Source organism: Primulina eburnea, chromosome 2 (genome assembly GCF_022965805.1).
Source record: "Primulina eburnea isolate SZY01 chromosome 2, ASM2296580v1, whole genome shotgun sequence".
Taxonomy (NCBI): Eukaryota; Viridiplantae; Streptophyta; class Magnoliopsida; order Lamiales; family Gesneriaceae; genus Primulina; species Primulina eburnea.
This window is the reverse complement of record NC_133102.1, coordinates 20,381,371-20,404,474: the sequence shown is the minus strand read 5'-3', so window position 1 is coordinate 20,404,474 and position 23,104 is coordinate 20,381,371. Positions and strand designations below refer to the sequence as shown.

At 40.2% G+C, this 23,104-nt stretch overlaps 1 protein-coding gene across 1 annotated transcript; it reads left to right on the top strand.

Annotated features, from left to right (window-relative positions):
• The first annotated feature begins 18,788 nt into the window (after positions 1–18,788).
• On the top strand, positions 18,789–21,358 carry LOC140824161 (uncharacterized). Its single transcript, XM_073185756.1, has 3 exons — positions 18,789–19,391; positions 19,482–20,495; positions 20,909–21,358. The coding sequence occupies exons 1-3, from the start codon at positions 18,789–18,791 to the stop codon at positions 21,356–21,358; spliced, it is 2,067 nt and encodes a 688-aa protein (XP_073041857.1).
• The last annotated feature ends 1,746 nt before the right edge of the window (positions 21,359–23,104 follow it).

Sequence of the window (23,104 nt, the reverse complement as noted above, 5' to 3'; positions counted from 1 at the left end):
TCTATTGACTATCTGAGTAAACATGATCTTGTAACTGGTTTAACCAAAATAGATTTTTCAAAAGATAAAGTTTGTTCAGCATATCAGTTTGGTAAACAAGTAAGATCTTCATTAAAAAACAGAGGTTGTAAATCATCTTCCCGATACTTAGAACTGTTACATATGGATCTTTTTTGTCCAATACCAGTCATGATTTTAGGGGGAATGAAATACACCTTAGTAGTTGTGAATCATTTTTCAAGATTTACTTGGGTTATTTTTCTCAAATCCAAAGATCAAACTGCTGCACAACTGATTAAGCTCTTCAAAAGACTAAAAAATCACTTCGGATTGATCGAATAAGGTCTGACAGAGGGGCTGAATTCATCAATAAAATCTTTCAACTTTTTTAGAAAATACTGGAATCAAGCATGAGCTCTTAGCAACTAGAACACCTCAGCAAAATGGTGTAGCTGAGAAAAGAAATAGAACCCTTAAAGAAGCTGGTAGAACAATGCTTGCTGATTCTGGAATTTCTCAAAGGTTTTGGGCTGAAGCAGTAAACATTGCATGTTACACTCAGAACAGATCAATGATTAATAAGAATCATATAAAAACACCATATGAGATCTATCATGGAAGAAAAAGTGTGGTTTCTTAATTCAAAATATTTGGCTGCAGATGTTTTATTATTGATAATGGTAAAAATCATTTAAAAGTATTTGATGCTAAATCTACAGAGGGAATATTTCTTGGATATTTTTCAGTTAGCAAAGCATATAGAGTTTTTAATAAAAGCTCTTTAAATATTGAAGAATCTATTCATGTTGTTTTTGATGAAACTGTGCTAACTGAAAAGCCAACTGATCCAGTTGAGCTAGTTGATCGTTTTACAGAGATCAGTTGGAGGATGATAATGAAGAAAAAAAATCATATCAATAGAAATATCTGTAAAACACCTGAACCAGAAATACTCGATCAATCAGTTGAACATGAACCTGCTCCTGATAAACAATTGGTGGAGGAAACAGATGATATTCAGTTACCAACTGATACAGCTCCAACTGAAACTGAACACATTCAGTCGCTAACAGAAGCATTTACTGATATGGAAGCAGCAAATACTAAGCTCAGATGGAAGAAATCACATCCTACAGAATTGCTGATAGGTAATCCATCTGACCCGGTAAGAACAAGAAATCAAATGCTTAATTTGTTCATTCATTCTGCTTTTGTCTCACAACTGGAACCAAAGAAAACTGACGAAGCTCTTGCTGATCCTAACTGGATAAATGCAATGCAAGAGGAGCTAAATCAGTTTACCCATAACAATGTCTGGAACTTAGTTCCAAGACCAGTTTGTAAAACAATTATAGGTACAAAATAGGTATTCGGAAATAAACTGAACGAAGATGGTTCAGTTGTACGCAACAAAGCAAGACTTGTAGCACAAGAATATATGCAGGAAGAAGGAATTGACTATGATGAAACGTATGCACCAGTTGCAAGACTGGAAGAAATCAGAATGTTCCTTGCCTATGCATCATTCAGTAACTTTAAAGTCTACCAAATGGATGTAAAAAGTGCATTTCTGAATGGTCACTTGCAAGAAGAAGTTTATGTTGAACAACCACCAAGTTTTATCAATCACTCTTTTCCTGATCATGTCTATCATTTGAATAAAGCTTTATATGGTCTTAAACAAGCTCCAAGAGCTTGGTATGAGACACTTTCAAAATTATTAACTGATCACGATTTTACAGTTTGATCAGTTGACAAGACCTTGTTCAAATTTTCTAATAATGATCACATTTTACTTGTACAAATATATGTTGATGATATTATATTTGGGTCAACTAACCTCAAATTATGTGAGAAATTTGCCAAGTTAATATAGGACAAATTTGAGATGAGTATGATGGGTGAACTGACATTCTTTCTCGGACTACAAGTGAAGCAACTGGACACTGGTATGTTTATCAGTCAGACCAAATACACGAAGGAATTGCTCAAGAAATTTGGCATGGAAACATGTTCAGCTGCAAGTAGTCCCATGAGTTCATCAGTCAAACTGGATAATAATCAAGGGGGGATATCAGTTGAGACGACACTCTACATAGGTTTAATAGTTTTATTGTACCTAACTGCTAGTCATCCTGATATTGTATGGGCTTTTTGCATTTGTGCTAGATTTCAAGAAAATCTTAAGCAATCGCATTTTTCAGTTGCCAAAAGAATCTTAAAATATCTAAAAGGCACTCAAAATGTGGGATTATGGTACGCTAAAGACTCTTCTTTCAATTTAGTTGGATATTCAGATTCAGATTATGCCGGATGTAAGCTAGATCGTAAAAGCACCAGTGGATCTTGTCAGTTTCTAGGAGACAGGTTGGTCTCATGGTTCAACAAGAAGCAAACATCCATAGCTACTTTATTGGAACATTTCATGTTCGCAATCTTAATTTTGATGTGAATAAAACTTGTTTGTTTATTTTTAATAATCTACCTCAGTGCGCAGATAACTGAAACTGAAATAATCAATTACGAGCCAAAATTGAAGCTGTCGAAGACGCCAACTGAAAGCATCAACTGATCAACCAAACTAGATCAGTTCAACTGATGTGTCGTAAATGAGTTCAACTGATTGTTCAGTTGATAGGTGGTTCAGTAAGAGAACCTCGGAAGCCCGGCCAGCCGAAGGAGTGTTCAACTGATGAAGAGCCCAAATGAAGATCAGTTCAACTGAACAAGAGTGAAATCAGTTCAACTGAGTAGTCAACTGATTTTACCATCCCAACTGAAGACCAGTTCAGAACATCAGTTAGGAGCAATCAGTTGCAGATCAAGACAAGCTTAAATAAGTGGAATCCAGCTGTGCGCAAAGGTACAAAAAACATTTGTCCAGTCAAAGGACAATAATGGACGTTGCATCCGAGCTTAAAGACAAAAGTGTTCCTGAAAGAACAAGACAAATTTCGAGGAACAAATTCAAAATGTAACAGATACAATAATTGAGTCTCACTGTACGATCAAAATTCGCACCTATAAATAGAGGGTGAAGATCAGCGAAGACAATACACAAACAAGAGCGAAAAGAAAAGGGTACACTTCAAAATCATATCAGCTTAAGAGAGAAGCATTCAGCCTAGTCGAGGGAACACTTAAACGTGTTATCAGCTTTAGATTAGAAGCATATTTCCCTCAGTGTGTGAGAAAACTTTCGGGTAGTTTTCAGAGATCAGTTCACACACACACACACACACACCACCTGCAATGTCCGAAAAACCAACCTACGTAAATCGCATCCATGAAAAATATTTTAATTGCTTTATTTAATTTGTTTTAAATTCTAGCATGTTGTTTATTATATGATTAAATGTATGATTACATTATTAAATGATAATATGACATGATTACATGAAATTAAGAATTTTACCCGAATATTCGATAATAGGCAGAGAAAAGGAGACCGTGGAAAACCAAGACAAGAACATGTATTTTTATTTAAATAATGGCAAGGCTTCCTAATATGATTTAATTTTTTTAAAATGTTGGAGCTCAAATTATTTTACGAGTCGAGCTCGATTTTTCTCGGGAAGCCGGTTTTGGGCAAACGAGGAGTCTTAAAGGATCAAAAATATTATTTTTGGGATATTTTATAAACTTTTATGTTTTAATTAAACAAGTGTTATTGTAGTGACCCGTTCCAGAATCACCTACTAATCAAAAACTAAGCATGCAATTAACCTAATTAATTATAATCAGAGATAACAGCGGAAATATGGCCAACAACAATAGTTATACAACCCAATCGAAATCGAAGTCTAGACTAACTCAAAATGAAATATCCAGTACAACCATATCGAATCAAATGGAAAACACTGAAAACTAAACCAACCAGCTACTCAACGTCCTCCTCCTGCTCCTCCTGAGCCATCCAACCTGAGGCCTGCCCCGGGGAATGGGGTGTCCAAGAATAAACAAAACCGAGGACGTGAGCGATAAGAACGCCCAGTACTAAAGTATGAGTATACAAACCTATATGAAATGCACATGCTATGATATGATACCAGGGTAGTCAAGAAACAGGAATCACAAAGGATCTCAAAATGCTCAGTCTAGAGGCGCCAAGTGGATAGTGCCGCGCGGTCCAACCTCTGGGTCACTGCATCCACTACAAGACAGACGTGGACCTAAAATGTCCCGGACCACCGAAGCCCTCCCGACCCGTCGGCCACTGTGTACTCTCGGTGTCCATGCGTCCACAAGACAGGGCTGAGCGGCCCCAAGATATAGCTTATCTCGAAAGAGATACAGCTCAACAGTAAAGGCTATCTCGAAGGAGATACGGCTCAACATGATATGCAATATGCATCATAACTCGTGACATAATAGCATGCATCATATGACATATAACAATGCGGCAAATACTCATGCAACACATATATGAATGTATACTAAACCAGGATATCTCGGATAGTACTTTCGTACCTCTATCACAGCAAGCCTAGCCTTACGCAACACCGCTAATCAGGTCTAGCACAAGCCTACGCATCAAAAGCATACTCAATAAATACTACCATGCTCGACTAGCAAAACCAGTACTCCCTAGTACTACCAAAGGTTTAGGGTTTACCTTCGTCCGTCGACAGCCCTTTGATGTCGATTGCCTTGAAACTCAGGCGCCGCTACGCTACTACTCCTGGCAGCTCTTGGCTATCGCTCGACCAACAACTAACCCTAGAAACCTTCCAAATCCTTTCAACTATGAGGCAAAATCATGAATTGGCAAGTCACAAATGAGAAATCCGAGCACTATTTATAGGCCATGTTCGGATCCTCCGAACAACACTCCGGAACGTCCGAACGCTACGTGTCCATTGGCTCTTGACAGCTCATGATCGGATCCTCCGATCATACACTTCGGACCGTCCGAACATGCATGGAAAATGACGTGTCGATCAACACTTGACACCTATGATCGGATTCACCGAACTACACTTCGGATCGTCCGAACTCTTCGGTGCTTCCGAACCCTCTTCGGTCCGTCCGATCATGACCATAGCCAAAATTACACCTTAAACCTTCTTAATCACCATTACTCCGTTAATTACCCAATTTGGAATTCGTGCTACTACATTCTCCCCCCCTTAAAAGATTTCGTCCTCGAAATCAGGCTTAGAGAATGAACAAAACGAAATAACAACATCATTAATACATCTCAATTGTTGTTGAATACAACTGATACTATGATTACAACTGAAAACACAAACTTATACAAAGCACAACTCAAAAGAGCTCTGGATGCTCCGAACGCATACGACTCTCTAACTCCCAAGTGGCTTCTTCAGTGCCTCGACGCTGCCACTGCACTAAGACAAGAGGAATGATCTTATTCCGCAACACCTTATCTTTGCGATCTAGAATCTGAACTGGTCGCTCCACGTAAGACAAATCCGTATCAAGTTGAACTTCAGATGGATGTAAGATGTGCGACTCATCTGCTACATAACGTCTCAACAAGGATACGTGGAACACATCATGAATACTTGATAGGTACGGCGGCAACGCAAGTCTGTAAGCTAAATCTCCCACACATTCCAGTATCTCGAATGGACCAATAAATCTCGGAGACAGCTTACCCTTGAGACCAAATCTCAAAATCCTGCGAAAAGGCGAAACTCGGAGAAACACCTTCTCACCTGGCTGAAAATGAAGAGGTCGACGCTTTGTGTTCGCATAACTAGCCTGTCGATCCTGAGCAGTCTTAATCCGCTTCTTGATTACTGCAACCTTATCTATAGCCTGCTGGACTAACTCCGGTCCCTCTACCTGTCGTTCCCCGACTTCATCCCAGAATAATGGAGTACGACAACGTCGCCCGTACAACGCCTCAAATGGTGCCATACCAATACTACGATGATAGCTGTTGTTGTACGCGAACTCAATCAAAGGCAAATGATCCTGCCAAGCGGGTCCGAAATCCATAACACAGGCTCGCAACATATCCTCAAGCGTACGGATAGTCCTCTCTGATTGACCGTCAGTCTCCGGATGATAAGCAGTACTCAGACTCAGTGTAGTACCCAAAGCTGACTGGAAACTACCCCAAAACCGTGAGGTAAAACGAGGATCTCTGTCACTAACAATACTGACAGGCACTCCATGCAAACGTACAATCTCCTGAATGTACAATCGAGCCATACGATCGAAAGTGAAGTCACGATTATACGGCAGAAAATGAGCAGACTTGGTGAGTCGATCCACCACTACCCAGATAGCATCGCTGTTCCTCGAAGAGAATGGCAAGTGAGTAATGAAATCCATCGTAATATGCTCCCACTTCCATTCTGGAATAGGTAAGTTCAACAACAATCCTCCCGGTCGACGGTGCTCTGCCTTAACCTGCTGGCAAACTAGACACTTGGAGACAAACTGATACACGCTGCGCTTCATCCCTTTCCACCAAAACCGCATCCTCAAGTCTCTATACATCTTGTTGCTTCCTGGATGAACACTTAACTTGCTTCGATGCGCCTGAGACAATATCTCGTCCCTCAAAGTGTCATCCTCTGGTACTACAACCCGATTAGATAAGCACAGAAGACCATGGACTGATAATGGAAATTGCTATCACCACCAACTAACCGAGCTAATCTCTGAGTCTTGAGATCAGACATCTGAGCTTCTCGAATCCGAGTGAACAAATTGGGCTCAGATAAAATGGTAGCAACACGAATGCTCTCCATACCTTTCCGATGCTTGAAGTTAAACCCCAACGAGCAACTATCCTGGATGGCACTAGTCATAGCACAAGTCTGAAGTGCAGAGGCTCTTACCTTGCGACTAAGCGCATCAGCTGTGAGATTTGCAGAACCTGGATGGTACTTGATCTCGCAATCATAATCCTTCAGCAAATCCATCCAACGACGTTGCCTCATGTTCAACTCAGCCTGAGTGAACAGATATTTCAGACTCTTATGATCAGTAAAGATTTCAAACTGAACACCGTAAAAATAATGACGCCAAATCTTCAGCGCAAACACAATAGCTGCCAATTCCAGATCATGAGTGGGATACTTCTCCTCGTGAGATTTCAGCTGTCTGGAAGCATAAGCAATCACATGACCGTTTTGCGTCAACACACACCCTAAGCCTTGAGTGGAGGCATCGGTGTAAACACTGAAACCATCAGATCCTGACGGTAACGCCAAAACAGGTGCGGAAGTCAGAAGTCGACGAAGCTCTCTGAAACTATCTTCGCACTCGGATGACCACTCAAATGGAACATCCCTCCGAGTAAGTTGCGTCAATGGTCTGGCTATCTGAGAGAAATTCACGATGAAGCGACGATAATACCCTGCCAGACCTAGAAAACTACGGATCTCAGCCACCGTCGTCGGACGTGACCAATTCAGCACTGATTCAATCTTGCTGGGATCCACAGAAACTCCTTCCTTGGAAATCACGTGACCAAGGAATACCACACGATCAATCCAGAACTCGCACTTACTCAGCTTAGCATACAATTGCTTCTCGCGAAGAATCTTCAACACAATCCTCAAGTGTTGGGCATGCTCTTCCACACTGTGGGAATAGATCAAGATATCGTCAATGAAAACCACCACAAACTGATCCAGAAAATCTCGGAAGACTCGGTTCATCAGATCCATGAACACCGCTGGCGCATTCGTCAATCCGAATGGCATAACTAGAAATTCGTAATGCCCATAACGAGTACGAAATGCAGTCTTGGAAATATCATCATCTCTGACTCTCATCTGATGATACCCCGATCGCAAGTCGATCTTGGAGTAAACAGAAGTACCCTGAAGCTGATCGAACAAGTCATCAATACGGGGTAAAGGGTACTTGTTTTTGATCGTCACCCGATTCAGCTGGCGATAATCAATGCACAACCGCATCGATCCATCCTTCTTCTTGACAAACAAGACTGGAGCTCCCCAAGGCGAAACACTCGGGCGAATATAACCCTTATAAAAAAGATCCTGCAATTGCTGCTTCAGCTCTCTCATCTCTGACGGAGCAAGACGATAGGGGGCACGAGAAATCGGTGCAGTCCCTGGCATTAAATCTATGCCAAATTCCACCTCTCTAACCGGAGGAAAACCAGGAATCTCATCTGGGAAAACATCAGGAAATTCACAAACCACTGGAATATCCTCTAGACCAACACTACCTGTGGATGAATCAATCGCATAGATGAGGTAGCCTTCCCCGCCCGACTCTAAAGCACGACAGGCTTTCAGAGCAGATACCACTGGCATCGGAGGTCGCGCTCCCTCACCATAGAAAAACCAACTAGAGCTTTCAGTCGTACGAAACTGAACAAGCTTCTGGTAACAATCCACAGTAGCTCGGTAGGTAGTCAATAAGTCTATACCCAAGATACAATCAAAATCTTCCATCTCTAGGATCATAAGATTCGCAGTCAACTCGTTACCCTCAAAATCTAAGGGACAACCCATCACTAGACGCTTCGCTAACACCGAATGACCCATCGGGGTAGAAACAGAAAGAATGACGTCTAGAGAAACATAGGGTAACCTATGACGCTTAACAAATCGTGCAGAAATGAAGGAATGAGAGGCTCCTGTATCAATAAGAACAAAAGCAGGAATACCGCATAAATGAAAAGTACCTGCTATGACTCTCTCCGTCTCATCTGCAGCCTGATCCTGGTTCAGCGCAAAAACCTGACCCTGGGCACGAGGTCGAAGATTCGAACTACCCACTGCCTGACCCTGCCTCCTCTGCTGAACAGTCGTCTGAGATCCAGAACTGGATCCTGCTTCACCTCGCAACTGAGGACAATTCTTCTTAATATGCCCCATCTCTCCGCACTGATAACAAGCTCCTGCGGCTACTCGGCATTGCTCCGATGGATGGTTCTTCCCACAATGCGCACAAGACTCCTTCTTCTTACCAAAGCGGAAAACACCACTAGATCGAGATCCAGATCCAGAAGAAGATGAACCAGATTTCTTGAATGACTGAGATCGAGGCCTCAAAGTACTCGGAGGTCTAGAAGAAGAAAGAATAGCCCTACCACGCTGGAGACTGATCTCTGCCTGGCGACACCGGTTCACTAACCCATCATAAGAAGTAGGATTATCACAGACAGTGACTCGATCAAAGATCTCCTGATTAAGGCCCTGGAGGAAATGATCATACTTGGCCTCAGAACTGCCACTGATATGAGGAGCGAAGGGTAACAACTCAAAGAATTTCTGCTGATACTCATCAACAGACATACTCCCCTGCTTAAGGTTCAGGAGCTCAATCGTCTTGGCTTGGCGAAGGGCTGGAGGAAAGTACAGCTGCATGAAAGCTGCACGGAAATCGACCCAAGTCACCCTACCTTGGGACTGGACTATCGGCGCAGAAGTCGATCGCCACCACTTGCGCGCACGGCCCTCGAGAAGAAAGCTAAGGGTCTCTATCTTCTGCTCCTCGGTGCACTGAAATGCACGGAAACAACTCTCCATGCGCTCTAACCAGTCCTCAGCATCATCGGGAGTCTCACCACCAACTAAAGGCTTAGGCCCCATCTGAATAAAACGATGCAAATCAAAACGCCTAGGACCGTCCCGACGATGACGATGTTCACGGTAACGCCTACGATCGTCCTGATCACCCCATCGACCTACACTCCCCTGACTACTCCCGTCATCAAAATGGTCAGCCATCGCTACAAGATAGAATAGGGAAAAATGGTAAAATGGTCAACGGAAATCCCAAAACAGAATCTATATCCCAAAATCATACGCATGCTCTGATACCATAAATGTAGTGACCCGTTCCAGAATCACCTACTAATCAAAAACTAAGCATGCAATTAACCTAATTAATTATAATCAGAGATAACAGCGGAAATATGGCCAACAACAATAGTTATACAACCCAATCGAAATCGAAGTCTAGACTAACTCAAAATGAAATATCCAGTACAACCATATCGAATCAAATGGAAAACACTGAAAACTAAACCAACCAGCTACTCAACGTCCTCCTCCTGCTCCTCCTGAGCCATCCAACCTGAGGCCTGCCCCGGGGAATGGGGTGTCCAAGAATAAACAAAACCGAGGACGTGAGCGATAAGAACGCCCAGTACTAAAGTATGAGTATACAAACCTATATGAAATGCACATGCTATGATATGATACCAGGGTAGTCAAGAAACAGGAATCACAAAGGATCTCAAAATGCTCAGTCTAGAGGCGCCAAGTGGATAGTGCCGCGCGGTCCAACCTCTGGGTCACTGCATCCACTACAAGACAGACGTGGACCTAAAATGTCCCGGACCACCGAAGCCCTCCCGACCCGTCGGCCACTGTGTACTCTCGGTGTCCATGCGTCCACAAGACAGGGCTGAGCGGCCCCAAGATATAGCTTATCTCGAAAGAGATACAGCTCAACAGTAAAGGCTATCTCGAAGGAGATACGGCTCAACATGATATGCAATATGCATCATAACTCGTGACATAATAGCATGCATCATATGACATATAACAATGCGGCAAATACTCATGCAACACATATATGAATGTATACTCAACCAGGATATCTCGGATAGTACTTTCGTACCTCTATCACAGCAAGCCTAGCCTTACGCAACACCGCTAATCAGGTCTAGCACAAGCCTACGCATCAAAAGCATACTCAATAAATACTACCATGCTCGACTAGCAAAACCAGTACTCCCTAGTACTACCAAAGGTTTAGGGTTTACCTTCGTCCGTCGACAGCCCTTTGATGTCGATTGCCTTGAAACTCAGGCGCCGCTACGCTACTACTCCTGGCAGCTCTTGGCTATCGCTCGACCAACAACTAACCCTAGAAACCTTCCAAATCCTTTCAACTATGAGGCAAAATCATGAATTGGCAAGTCACAAATGAGAAATCCGAGCACTATTTATAGGCCATGTTCGGATCCTCCGAACAACACTCCGGAACGTCCGAACGCTACGTGTCCATTGGCTCTTGACAGCTCATGATCGGATCCTCCGATCATACACTTCGGACCGTCCGAACATGCATGGAAAATGACGTGTCGATCAACACTTGACACCTATGATCGGATTCACCGAACTACACTTCGGATCGTCCGAACTCTTCGGTGCTTCCGAACCCTCTTCGGTCCGTCCGATCATGACCATAGCCAAAATTACACCTTAAACCTTCTTAATCACCATTACTCCGTTAATTACCCAATTTGGAATTCGGGCTACTACAGTTATTGGGCCCAATTTAATTAATTACAGTAGGCCCAATTACCCTTAAGCTTGCAAGCCCAAAACCAAAGCCCATTAGCTTGTTAATTAATTTATAAATAAGGGATTTAGGCTTTAAAAACAACACAATTCTTTCACCCATCAGCCGTCAAACACACCACAATTCACAATTCAGATTTTCAAAATTTGGGAGAGAAGAAAAGCTTGTGTTCTTCGTTGTCCGGTCGTCCAACATCGCACCCTCGCCGAAGATCGGATATTCGAGCGTTATAAACGCAAAGACATGTTTTCTAAACTTCTTTCAAACATCATGCGAATCATAATATGTGTGTTTTAATTGATGATGCATGAAAATTATGTGGGTTCGACTATTTTACGATATGATACGTATTTTCGACGATTTTACGATATTACCCTTGTTTTGAAAAAGTTTTTTGAATCCAATGGACACGCTGCAAATACATGATAAAATATGATTGAAACATGAACAAAACATGATAAAATTGAAGGGAATATCAAGCTGGAACCGTGGGAATTAATAAAGAAAGGAACGTGGATTTGGGTAGGATTTAATTATTTTTATGCACTTTATGCATTATTATTGCATGATAGGATTTAATTCATGAAATTTTAAAATTTCATGCACTATGATTTTTAAGTTTCATTTCACGCTCGAACGAGGAACGGAGACCGAAGAATTTTAAGGAAAAAAAGTTATTTTATTAAACGGGTAATTTTTATTAATTAATATAAGATGTTTTAAAGGTATTTTTCAAGAAATGAGATTTTTTGGGTATTTTACCCGCATGATTTTAATTTTTGACGGTAATCAAATTTTATCGAATCAGGGGACTTTTTGAAGGTTCGGCTAATGTTTTCAAAAAGTTTCTAACACGAAATATTTTTCGAGAGTATGTTTGGATTCAATGGGCCTAATTTTAATTTTATTGGACTTAAAACTCTTTTTAAATTATTAAATGTTCATTTAGGAACCATTATCTTTTTAATTAATTTCCTAATTAAATCATAGGCTCCACTAAACTTATTACCATCCCCCAACAGCTGGCACAACCCATCCCCCATCAATTCCTCTCCTTTTCAGCTAACTCTCCTTTGTTTCCTCATTAAATAACCTCTTTGTGCTTCGGTTTCTCTTGTTCTTGCAAAGGAAAAGTTCTCCCGAGTTCCCTCGTCTCGTTCTTGCTCTCCAAACTCATAAGGCACACATTGTACTTTTGTTTTTGCATCATTTACGCTCTATATATGTTTATGTGTGTTTATTTGTGGGTGGAATTCTCGATCCAGCCATGCACAAGGAAGATGTTCGGTTTTTGTTTATATACATGCATTATTTATTGTTGACTCACGGTTTTTGCTCCTGTTTGTGCAAGGGGACTGTCATGTGGTGCGTTGAGGTCTGTGAGCACCGAGAAGAAGAGAAATTGTAGGTTGGAAACGAGACCACACGGAGTTGAGGAAGAGTGGTTTACGTTTTGAGGTTTTGGGTTTTGTAGAGGGTAGATCGGTGGAGTTGGTGGTGGGAGGGCTGAACCAGAGCAGGAATCAGAGCCTGGTGGGTCTGAGTTGCGGTTCAGGAAGGCCAAGCCATCGCTGGAACCACCGGTTGTGCGCACGAGAAGAGGGAAGCTCGGGTGGAATGGTTTCTAGGAATTCTTTCGATGCTGTGTTGTAGACCTCATGGGTGAGCAGCCGTGTGTTCATGGGTTCCAAAGAGGTCCTAGGAAGGTCTAAGGGAGGCCGAGCCATAGCTGGTGTCGTCGGTTAGGCTAGGGGCGTGAGTTTGGGAGAAAGTAAGGGTAATGAGGTGCAAAATAGGTGTTCATTTGATTTGGTTATTTTTCTGGAACTTTCAGCCATAATGTTTTAGGTCCAATTCTAATATTTTAGGATCTTTTAAGTGTTTCTAAAATATGGGAAAGTTTTGGTTAACTTTCGGTTCGATTCGGGTTAAAACCGGAACCCCGGTCTAGGTTTTAAAAACAATTCGGTTAAGTTATGAAATGGACTCGATTTTATGTCTAGGGATGCTTTTAAATATGTTTTGGGATATTTTAAGGATTTTGGTAAGCTTCGGATCAAAATAATGAGTTTTGGATTTATCTGGGATTTAGTCGCCGCACGAAACGTTAATTAAAGAATTAATTGAAACGCATAGATTTAAGATTAATAAAATTATGGAAATTCTATTTGAGCTCAAATAATTATTATAAGTCTAAGTATTTAATTTGGGAATTTTATGCTAAGGTTTGGTTTAATTCGGGATTAAAACGCATTAATATTTTATAGTTAAAAATTTATTTAAAAGTTATCGATTTAAGCCAAATAAAAATATGGAAAAATTCATGTAGTATTAAATAATTATTTGGGACATGTTAGAGTCAAAGGAATTAAGATAATGTCAAAAACGTGAAATTTTACGTATAGGGGCAAAACGGTAATTTTTGGATTTCCAGGGGCAAAATGGTCATTTTGCACCTGGAGTGAGATGTTTGTCCTGGCAGCGCCCTGAGCACAAATTCATGATATTTTAAATGTTCACGCATCGTGATTCACGATTTTTAAGATTTTATAAAAATATACGTTGCATGCTTGAATATAAAGAAAATTGCATTATACATGAATTTTATAAGTGATGAAAATGATAATGTTTTGAATGACGGGAATTAGTTGTGGCTATCGAAGTATATGTAAATGTTTAAGACGTATATGTAAATGCTGATGATGAGGCCTAGGCACAATGGATGGGTGATCCTGTCACTGATGTCCAACAGCCGCCGGGTACCGCGGTTCTACGTATGATGGATCCATCGTAAATGATGATGTACGATAGTCACCTCTAATGAACTGAATTCACCAAAGAATATGATAAATGATAAACGATGAATGATGAATGATGATTGATAAATGATGAACGATGAATGATGAATGATGAACGATGATTAACGATGAACTTTTTTGACACGTCATGATTTTACACAATATGTTTATGTTACATTTTTAAAGTTCATGAAAGGTATGTTGAGTATGGTATTTTTCACTGCTGTGTGCTATGTATATGTATTTGCTATTCCTGGTACATGTGTGTTGAGTCTTTAGACTCACTAGGTGTGTATGATGCAAGTGAGTTTAATGATGAGTGGACTGGAGGTGTTGAACTCTGAGTAGTCAGACCTGGTACAGTGACACGACCCGAGGACCACATGTTTTTCGCATTACGATTTATGAGATTGAGAGAAGATGAATATTTTCATACGTTGATGATTTTAATATTTTTATACGTTTATGTTTACGTATGATTTTGGACGAGTTTGGTTATTTTAAACTGCATTGTTTTTACTATCAAATATTTAAGATCATTTTTAAATGTTATATTTTTGTGCAGCGCATACATGCGAAACGTTTAAATGTTATTTCTAAAATTGGAGTTTTTATTTAAAAAAAATATTTTCGCATTTTTTAAAATAGTAGACGTTACACTACGCACAGTGGTGGATTGGGTAGAAGGATCTACGCAAAGTTGGCAGCAGCAACTCACGGGAGGAAGGTGAGCAACTTGTTCTTGTTTCAAGGGGATTGATACTTGGGTTCAGGGGCTGGGCTAGGCTTAGGCTTGGTCTGGGCATGGTCCGGGGTCGGTGAGGGTCCGAGGTGATCACTGGTTAAGTGGCTAGAGGAGTCCTAGGGTGGCTGAGAGTTTTGTAGCATGAATGGCACCATGCGTGTAGCTTCTATTTACTTCAGGTGGTTTATTTGTGAGTTCAAGTGGCTGGGCTGGTCTGGGTTGGGTCTGGGCGTGGTCCAGGGATGGTGAGGGTTGTGTGGACTCGGTGGTGGCTCGGCTGGAAGGGTCCACGTTTGGCTAGGAGTTCTTGAGCGTGATTCACCATGTGTGCAATTGGGGTCTTCAGGTTCCAGGTTGTTTGAGTGAGCTAGGGCTAGGTTCAGGGGCTTGGGCTTGGTTAGGAGGGTGCCTAGATGGGTTGGCTAGGGTTTGGCTCGAGGTGGCTTGGGCGTGGCTCGAGTAAATCAGGAGATGGCTCGGGTTGACCTGTTAAGGGTCAATTTCGAAAATTAAAGAACTAAAATTGAATCCATTGGTTCATGGGGGGTGGCTCATGATTTGAAAGGGTAGAATAAATAATAAAAATGTTACGTTTACAATTTGAGATCAAAATAATGAGTTTTGGATTTCTCCGGGATTTTATCGCCTCACGAAACGTTAACAAAAGAATTAATTGAAAATCCTAGTTTTAAGTCTTATTAAATTATGAAAATTTATATTTAATCTTAAATAATTATTTATAATAATCTTATGACATTAAAAGTGAGAAAAAGATAATTTCGAGAATTTTTACGTTCAGGGGCAAAACAGTAATTTTACACTTAAGAAAATACGAAAATGCTTGGCAGTGTCTCAAAGTATCATAATGCTTGTAAAATGATATTATATGATTTAAAATAATGATTTTGATGATAATATGTATTTTTATGTTTTATAGCAAAGCTGAGCAATTTTTACTGTCTAAAATGCTACTTTTGGAAAGCTGTGTTATTTTATGATTTTTAAAGAAAATGAAAAATATTTTGAGGGATGTGAATTGACTGTGACAAAGGATATGATTTTATGGGGATGTCGTAAGGGGAAAATGTGGGGACCCGGACGCTAATTCATTTCTTTATCGTTCTTGGGAGTAATTGAATCAATTAAGATAAACAGTATATAAATTTTTTTTTATACAAATGCGGAACGTAATGAAATCATTCTGATATACATATCAATATAAAGTACAAGTCTTGTACAATTACATTACAATCAAACTAAGGTTCAACTACTATATATAAAGTGCTGAAGCCTATCTATTTCTGATCCGGATCTCCATGCTAACTTGTCCTCTCTCATCCTCTTCTTGATCCTGATCCTGTCCCACCTGTTGTCTTGCACACATACAAACACGACAACAGTCGGATAACTCCGATAAGAATATAATCCCAGTATAAACAATGAATAAAAGCAATCAAATAAAAACATATATAAAAGCATATAACAGTTATCATTAACATGTATCAAATCTGAAAACATGAAACAGTATAAATCAGTAAATCAACTAGTGACTCATAATTTCAGACTCGAATCATCTTTAATCTAGGGATCCCGCTTCCTGGACATTGGCACATATATCGAATCTCAGCGATAGGAGTCGATCCACTCCTAAACAACATCAAAATAATTCAACCATTCAGTGTTTTGGCATATCCGCCACAGACTTGGCATATCCGCCAGTGACTAGGCATCTCTGCCCATGACTCAATACACGCTTTGCTATAAATAAATAGACTAAGCATATCAATCTCATGAATTGCAAACATCAATGCAATAAAGTAAAGTACGTGGTTTTTGGGAAACTCGAGTCCAATCTGACTCTAGTCAATCTCCCGGATAACATTGATTTATATCTTTCTGTCGATCTGACTTTGTCGAAGTCTCGGATTCAAAACCTGTCAATATGAATCTGGAAATGACAATATCGAGGAGTATAATATCAATACACCACTCAAATCAATACTAGATATAATCAGAACTCAATCTTAATCTGTTTCAACGGCATAACTGCACACTCTCAATATACCCAGTAATACAAATCAACAGATATCAATTCCCACAACTCATAATCGATAAAAATATAAATCTGATATCAAATCTCAATCAAATTCATTCTGAAAATCATAATAATTTCTTACGGTATCTGTTCTTCAATCCGGTTTCGATTATACGATGTCTAATATATCAAGAACACCATATACGAATCATATCTGATTCTTTCAATATCATATTTTCAAATCATATCAAAACTTAAGAAAACTTACGTCCAGTTGCAGTATTTGTCGATAGGAACCCTGTAATGCCTAAAATAAATATCATAATTTGTTGATTTAGTAATGGGAGATTGCTAAATAATTAATGATTTTTAAATAAAGAAATATGATATATGTTGGTCATATGAAGTTCAAATTATTTGAATTTTTGGATATAACGTAGAAAACTCAAAGATATAGAAGTTTCATGTTTTGAGTTTTGAAAAATTTGATTGTTGGACTGGTCCAAAAGGATATACCGGTGTTAAAAATGTTAAATATTATATTATATTATTTTATTAATATAATATAATATAATAAAAAAAAATTAAAAAAATTTAAACTTTGCTCGGTGGAATTGAAAGAGTTTCAATTCCACCGAATGTAACAGAGGCGAGGAGCGTGAGGTGAGAGAGTGAGAGAAACAGAGTTTCGATTTTTCTTTTCCATCTTGCGACTTATCAGTTTATCCAATCGACGAACCGGCCTCAGTTTTGGAATCGTTGACACGAGGTCTTCGATTTGAGATACGTCACAAGCCTCGGGATCAAAGAAATAGCCAGATTTTATATATACTCGATTATCAGGTACGTGTTGACGTACGAGCATATGTTGTTATTGTTTAGTATTGATGAATACTATTGCGTTGAACGATGATAAATCACCGGAATTGGGTGATTTGATATTATATTTGTTGTTGTTTATTATTGTTGATATTGTTGACTATCGTTGTTGGGAGACTTCTCGTTGATGTTGTTCGTTCAACGATATTGCTGTCGCCGGTGTTGGGGTGCGACGTATCGTTGATGTTGTTATTGGTTCGACGATATTGCTGTCGCCGGTGTTGGGGTGCGGCGTATCGTCGATGTTGTTGTTCGTTCGACGATATTGCTGTCGCCGGTGTTGGGGTGCGACGTATCGTCGATGTTGTTGTTTGTTCGACGATATTGCTGTCGCCGGAGTTGGGGTGCGACGTATCGTCGATGTTATTGTTGCAGTGTGATGTTGTTGAGGTTGTCGATGGCTGATTGTCCAGAAACGGCAAAGGGGGTATCTCTGTTATCATTTCAGTTATATCTTATGTTGTTGTTAATATAACTGTTATGTATTACGATGATGATTGTTGTATATGCTCACCCTTTGGGGGCTGTTTCTGTTGGACAGGTTACAGGACTATGCTGTGAGACAGGATAGTGGTGAAGGACTAGGTGTGTCTAGTCAAATAGTCATGTAGTTGATAGTAGATAGAGACAGTATAGTTTATTATCTTATTTGAGTTGTGTGTGTGTATTTATTATACTGTTTCTGCTGCATTGACGTAGATAGTGTGGTGATTGCACTATTTTGTCGTATATGCATTATATTATTACGTCGTCGAAAAGAAAATTTTTTTATGCATATTACGTCACATGTTGTATGATTACGTGGCGAGGTTTGGGGCGCCACATTTGGTGGTATCAGAGCATATGTTAGATATCTGGGATGGTTAGGAGTTGGGTTTGTGATGAGGGAGTTGGATGACGATATTATCTGCGTGTGTCTGTGCATTTGACTTGTTATTGATGATTTCTCGATGTGATTGATTGTTCTTTAGTTGCGTGTGCTTTCGTACGAAAGGTGTAATGATGAAAACTGGATTGTAATTGTTAAATGTTATGATTAACAATTTGATTTCCAGTGATGGCAGCTAGAGAACAGGTACATCCACGTGAGGAAACAGACGAGGTTGACAGTGGGTTTGGACAGATGAATCCATTGCCACCTCCTCCTATGGGACAGGCACCTGCAGATCAGCCTTTATTACCTGGTGAGTTGACTTTGGCACAGTTCAGCAGTTATTTTCCGCCGAGATTTGATAGGATAGAGCAGATATTTGTGACCGTTCCGTGTGCTAGGTCTGCTTGGTTACGATTGGCTACATTTCAGCTTTCGAGGAATGTACTGTTGTGGTGGCAGACGACTGAGGCCGGATTGAGAGCTCAGGGCCGTACTGTTGATTGGGATGTGTTTCGGACTCGTTTTCTTGATAAGTATTTTTCTATAGCAGCCAGACAGAAGAAAGAGCGAGAATTCGAGGATTTGAGACAGGGCAGTATGTCTGTTGCTGAGTATGAGTCTCGGTATTCTGCATTATTGAAATATGTGTCACATGTTGCTACGAATGTTCATGCTAAGATGAGACATTTCTTGAAAGGGTTGAAGTTAGAGTTATTTGATCGTGTGCAATCAAATAACCCGATATCATTTGAGGATGCAGTGATGAGGGCAGAGATGGCTGAGTTGGTGATGCAGGAGTATGGGGCTCAGGGACGATTATCAGAGCCGACTAGGGAGTCATTGCGACCGCAAGGACAGTCTTTTAAATATTAGAAGGGTTCATCTTCTTCATCCTCATCTGGGAAGCGCCGATTTGATTCACGACGTGTTGAGAGTCGTGGGAGCAGTTCTCAGTCTGTTCAGGGGCAGAGAGGGGAGTCCAGAGCAGTGAGATGTTTTCGTTGTGGGGGACCTCATCTGATCAGAGATTGTACACAGACCGAGATCACCTGTTTTGAGTGTGGCGGTGTTGGTCATCTGGCGAGACATTGTCCTAGTAGTGAGGGGCAGCGAGAGCCTAGGAGTGCTAGAGGTAGATCCTCAGAGAGAGGAGGACGACAGCCTCGTCAGTTTACACCACGACCTTCTGGAGGACAGCCACGTATGCAGGGAGCTGATCCGCCTCAGGCACATGTGTATGCTTTGACACGAGAGCAGGCAGAGGAGGCACGAGAGGAGATGATAGCGGGTAAGTGTTATTTATGTTCTTATCCTGCTTATATTCTTATTGATACTGGTGCCTCGCATACTTTTATATCGAAGAGGTTTTTGGTTGAGCATCATATGCGCTCGTCGCCATTGTCTGTGCCTCTTTCTGTTTCGACACCTTCTGGAGTTGATATATCAGTTGTATCTATGATATCAGATGGTATTATTTCTTATGAGGGCTATGAGCTGATATCTGATATGATTATTCTAGAAATGAATGATTTTGATTGTATTGTGGGAATTAATGTGCTGAGGAGATATTGTGCGACAGTTGATTGTTATCAGCGGGTGGTATATTTTGATACATATGAGAAAGAGCGTTGGACATTTTATGGGAAGGGTTCTCGTTCCCGTGTTCCGTTGGTTTCTGCCATCCGGATGTCTCGGTTATTGGAGTATGGACATTATGAGTTTTTGGTTATGACGTTTGGGTTGACGAATGCTCCAGCTGTGTTCATGAGTTTGATGAATAGGGTATTTCAACCTTATCTCGATCGATTTGTTATTGTGTTTATTGATGATATATTGATATATTCCAAGAGTGAGGCTGAGCATGTTGGGCATTTGCGTTCAGTGTTACAGGTGCTGTGAGATAAACAGTTGTATGCCAAACTTAGTAAATTGAGTTTCGGTTGGATCGAGTGGTCTTCTTGGGTCATGTTATATCGAGAGATGGGATTTCTGTTGATCCAACGAAGGTTGAAGCCGTGTTACAGTGGTCTGCAACTACATCTGTACCAGAGATCTGTAGTTTCTTGGGTTTAGCAGGTTATTATCGTCGATTTATCGAGGGATTTTCAAAGATTGCTAGGCCTTTGACACAGTTGACTCAGAAAGGTGTGTGATTTCAGTGTTCTAAAGCATGTGAGAGGAGTTTTCAGGAGTTGAAGCACCGACTGACGACTGCACCGGTGTTATCAATTCCTACAGAAAATGAGAGGTTTGTTGTTTATACTGATGCATCATTACATGGTTTGAGATGTGTTTTGATGCAGGATCGACATGTCGTGGCATATGCCTCGAGACAGCTGAAACCACACGAAACAAGGTACCTCGTGCATGACTTGGAGTTAGCAGCCATTATCTTTGCCTTGAAGATATGGCGACACTATTTATATGGTACCTCGTTTACGATTTATACTGATCATAAGAGTTTGATATTTCTGTTTACACAGACAGAGTTGAATATGAGACAGAGACGATGGCTAGATTTGATGAAGGATTATGATTGTGAGATTGAATATCATCCTGGTCGAGCCAATCTTACAGCTGATGCACTGAGTCGTAAAGTGAGTTGTACGGCAGAGGATGTGGGTCGCTTATCAGCTATGATGATGTCTTGTTATTCCTTGGGATATGATTTTGATATCTCGACGACTCCTATCCAGGTATCTACGTTATTAGCTGAACCTGATATATATGGTTGTATTCGTGATGCACAGTGAAAGCGGACCGGTTACGGTGGCCGGAAGCGCAACGGAAGTTTAAAATCTAAAATTTTTAGCTCAAAATTTCGGCCACCCCATACATTGTGCAACAAATGCAATAAAAACACAAAATGACATTCATAGGGTGTTTTAAAGAAATATACCTATCAATCTCAAGAGATTGATTATGGCTCCAACTTTGTTGTCAAACAACAAAGCTCTTGAAAGGTAGAAACTATCTTCAAGCTTTCCAATGAGCACTCCTTGCTCAACTATTAAGCCCACCACCAACTAGGTAGATCCCCTCATATTTTGCACTAGAAAAATATGAGGATTTTTCAAAGAGAAGTGTGTGTATTATTCAACAATTGAAGAACACAAAAATGGAGAGAAAACTTGGAGAGAAAGGGGAGGAGAGTTTCGGCCATGGTGTTGGTAGAATGGGGGAGAGGAGACTTGTCTTGGATGTCCAAAAAGCAAAAGCAAAAACACCTTTTTGCATGCCATGCTTTGATATCCCAAAAAGTAGTCTCCAACTCTTCACTTCCCATGCATGCATATTATATTATATGGTTTTTACTGAAATTAAAAACCTTGGACTAAATTTAATTATCTCAAACATATTTGAGACTAATTAAACATTACTTGAATTTACTCAAGTCCCACTAGTTAAATAATAATTTTAAATTGAGCTCTACAAGACTCAATATGATTTAATTAATCCAACACTTGAATTAATTTAATTATTTGGACTCTACTAGGCCCACTAGTGTTTAATTAATTCAACACTTGAATTAATTTAATTTAGTCCATAATAATGTTTATGAAAATCACAATTTTCAAATACATTATTCACTTGGCCAAATTTTAATTTAGGAACACTTCCATAAATCAAAATTTACATTTCTCTCATAGAAGTCATACTTCTATTTTTCTTTACACTTATAAACTCATTTATAAGTCTTCAACACATTGAACTATTTTCTCCTTTATAGAAGTCATACTTCTAATTTTCCTTACGCTTATAAACTCCTTTATAAGCCGTTCAACACATTGAACTATTTTTACTTCTCAACGGGATCTAGAAAGCTAGCACTTGTGTGGCCCTCAATGGTTCATTGATACAACTAGCCGTGGGTTCACATCTCTATGTGATTCGGACTAAACATGTCCTTATATGAGCATACCCCAATTGCTCCATTCTTATTTATCAACACCTTGATAATAAGAACGTCAGAACTCAAGTCTGATAGTACCCAACCAATCATGTTAAACGCCTAGCAGCATCGCTTACATGATTCCCTAGGTATCAAATGATAGTGCCTGCAAGAACCATTCAATTATGGTTAGCGTACAGTACGGTCCCTTCAACTCATATATCCCGATCGATTCGACAACCATTGGTTTATCGAGAGTTGTCAATGAATCGATACTATGTGTCATGTCGTAGTTGCATCGATGGTGTAATCTATGAAACCCTTTCATAATTACCACCATACTCTGGCCAGAGATTTCGATCTACATACACATGATAACACATAGGATATCCATACCCGAAGGTAAGCGGTGAATCCCCGACTACAATGCATCGACTCCTATGTGTTTCGACAGAACACCCAACCTTGCCACCTGATGACCCCATGAGAGTCGGTAAACAAGTCAAAGTGTAATTCTAGCACATAGAGTCTCAATGTTGTCCCGGGTCATAAGGACTAATTCTGTACAACCATAAACCAGGACTTTTCCACTCGATAAGTGAGAACC

Coding starts and splice junctions, on each gene's coding strand:
- LOC140824161 (XM_073185756.1), top strand. CDS start 18,789: ATGGCAGCTAGAGAACAGGTACATCCACGTGAGGAAACAGACGAGGTT. Junction 19,392..19,481: donor GGGCAGAGATGGCTGAGTTG/GTGATGCAGGAG, acceptor AAATATTAGAAG/GGTTCATCTTCTTCATCCTC. Junction 20,496..20,908: donor ATTTGCGTTCAGTGTTACAG/GTGCTGTGAGAT, acceptor GTTTTGATGCAG/GATCGACATGTCGTGGCATA.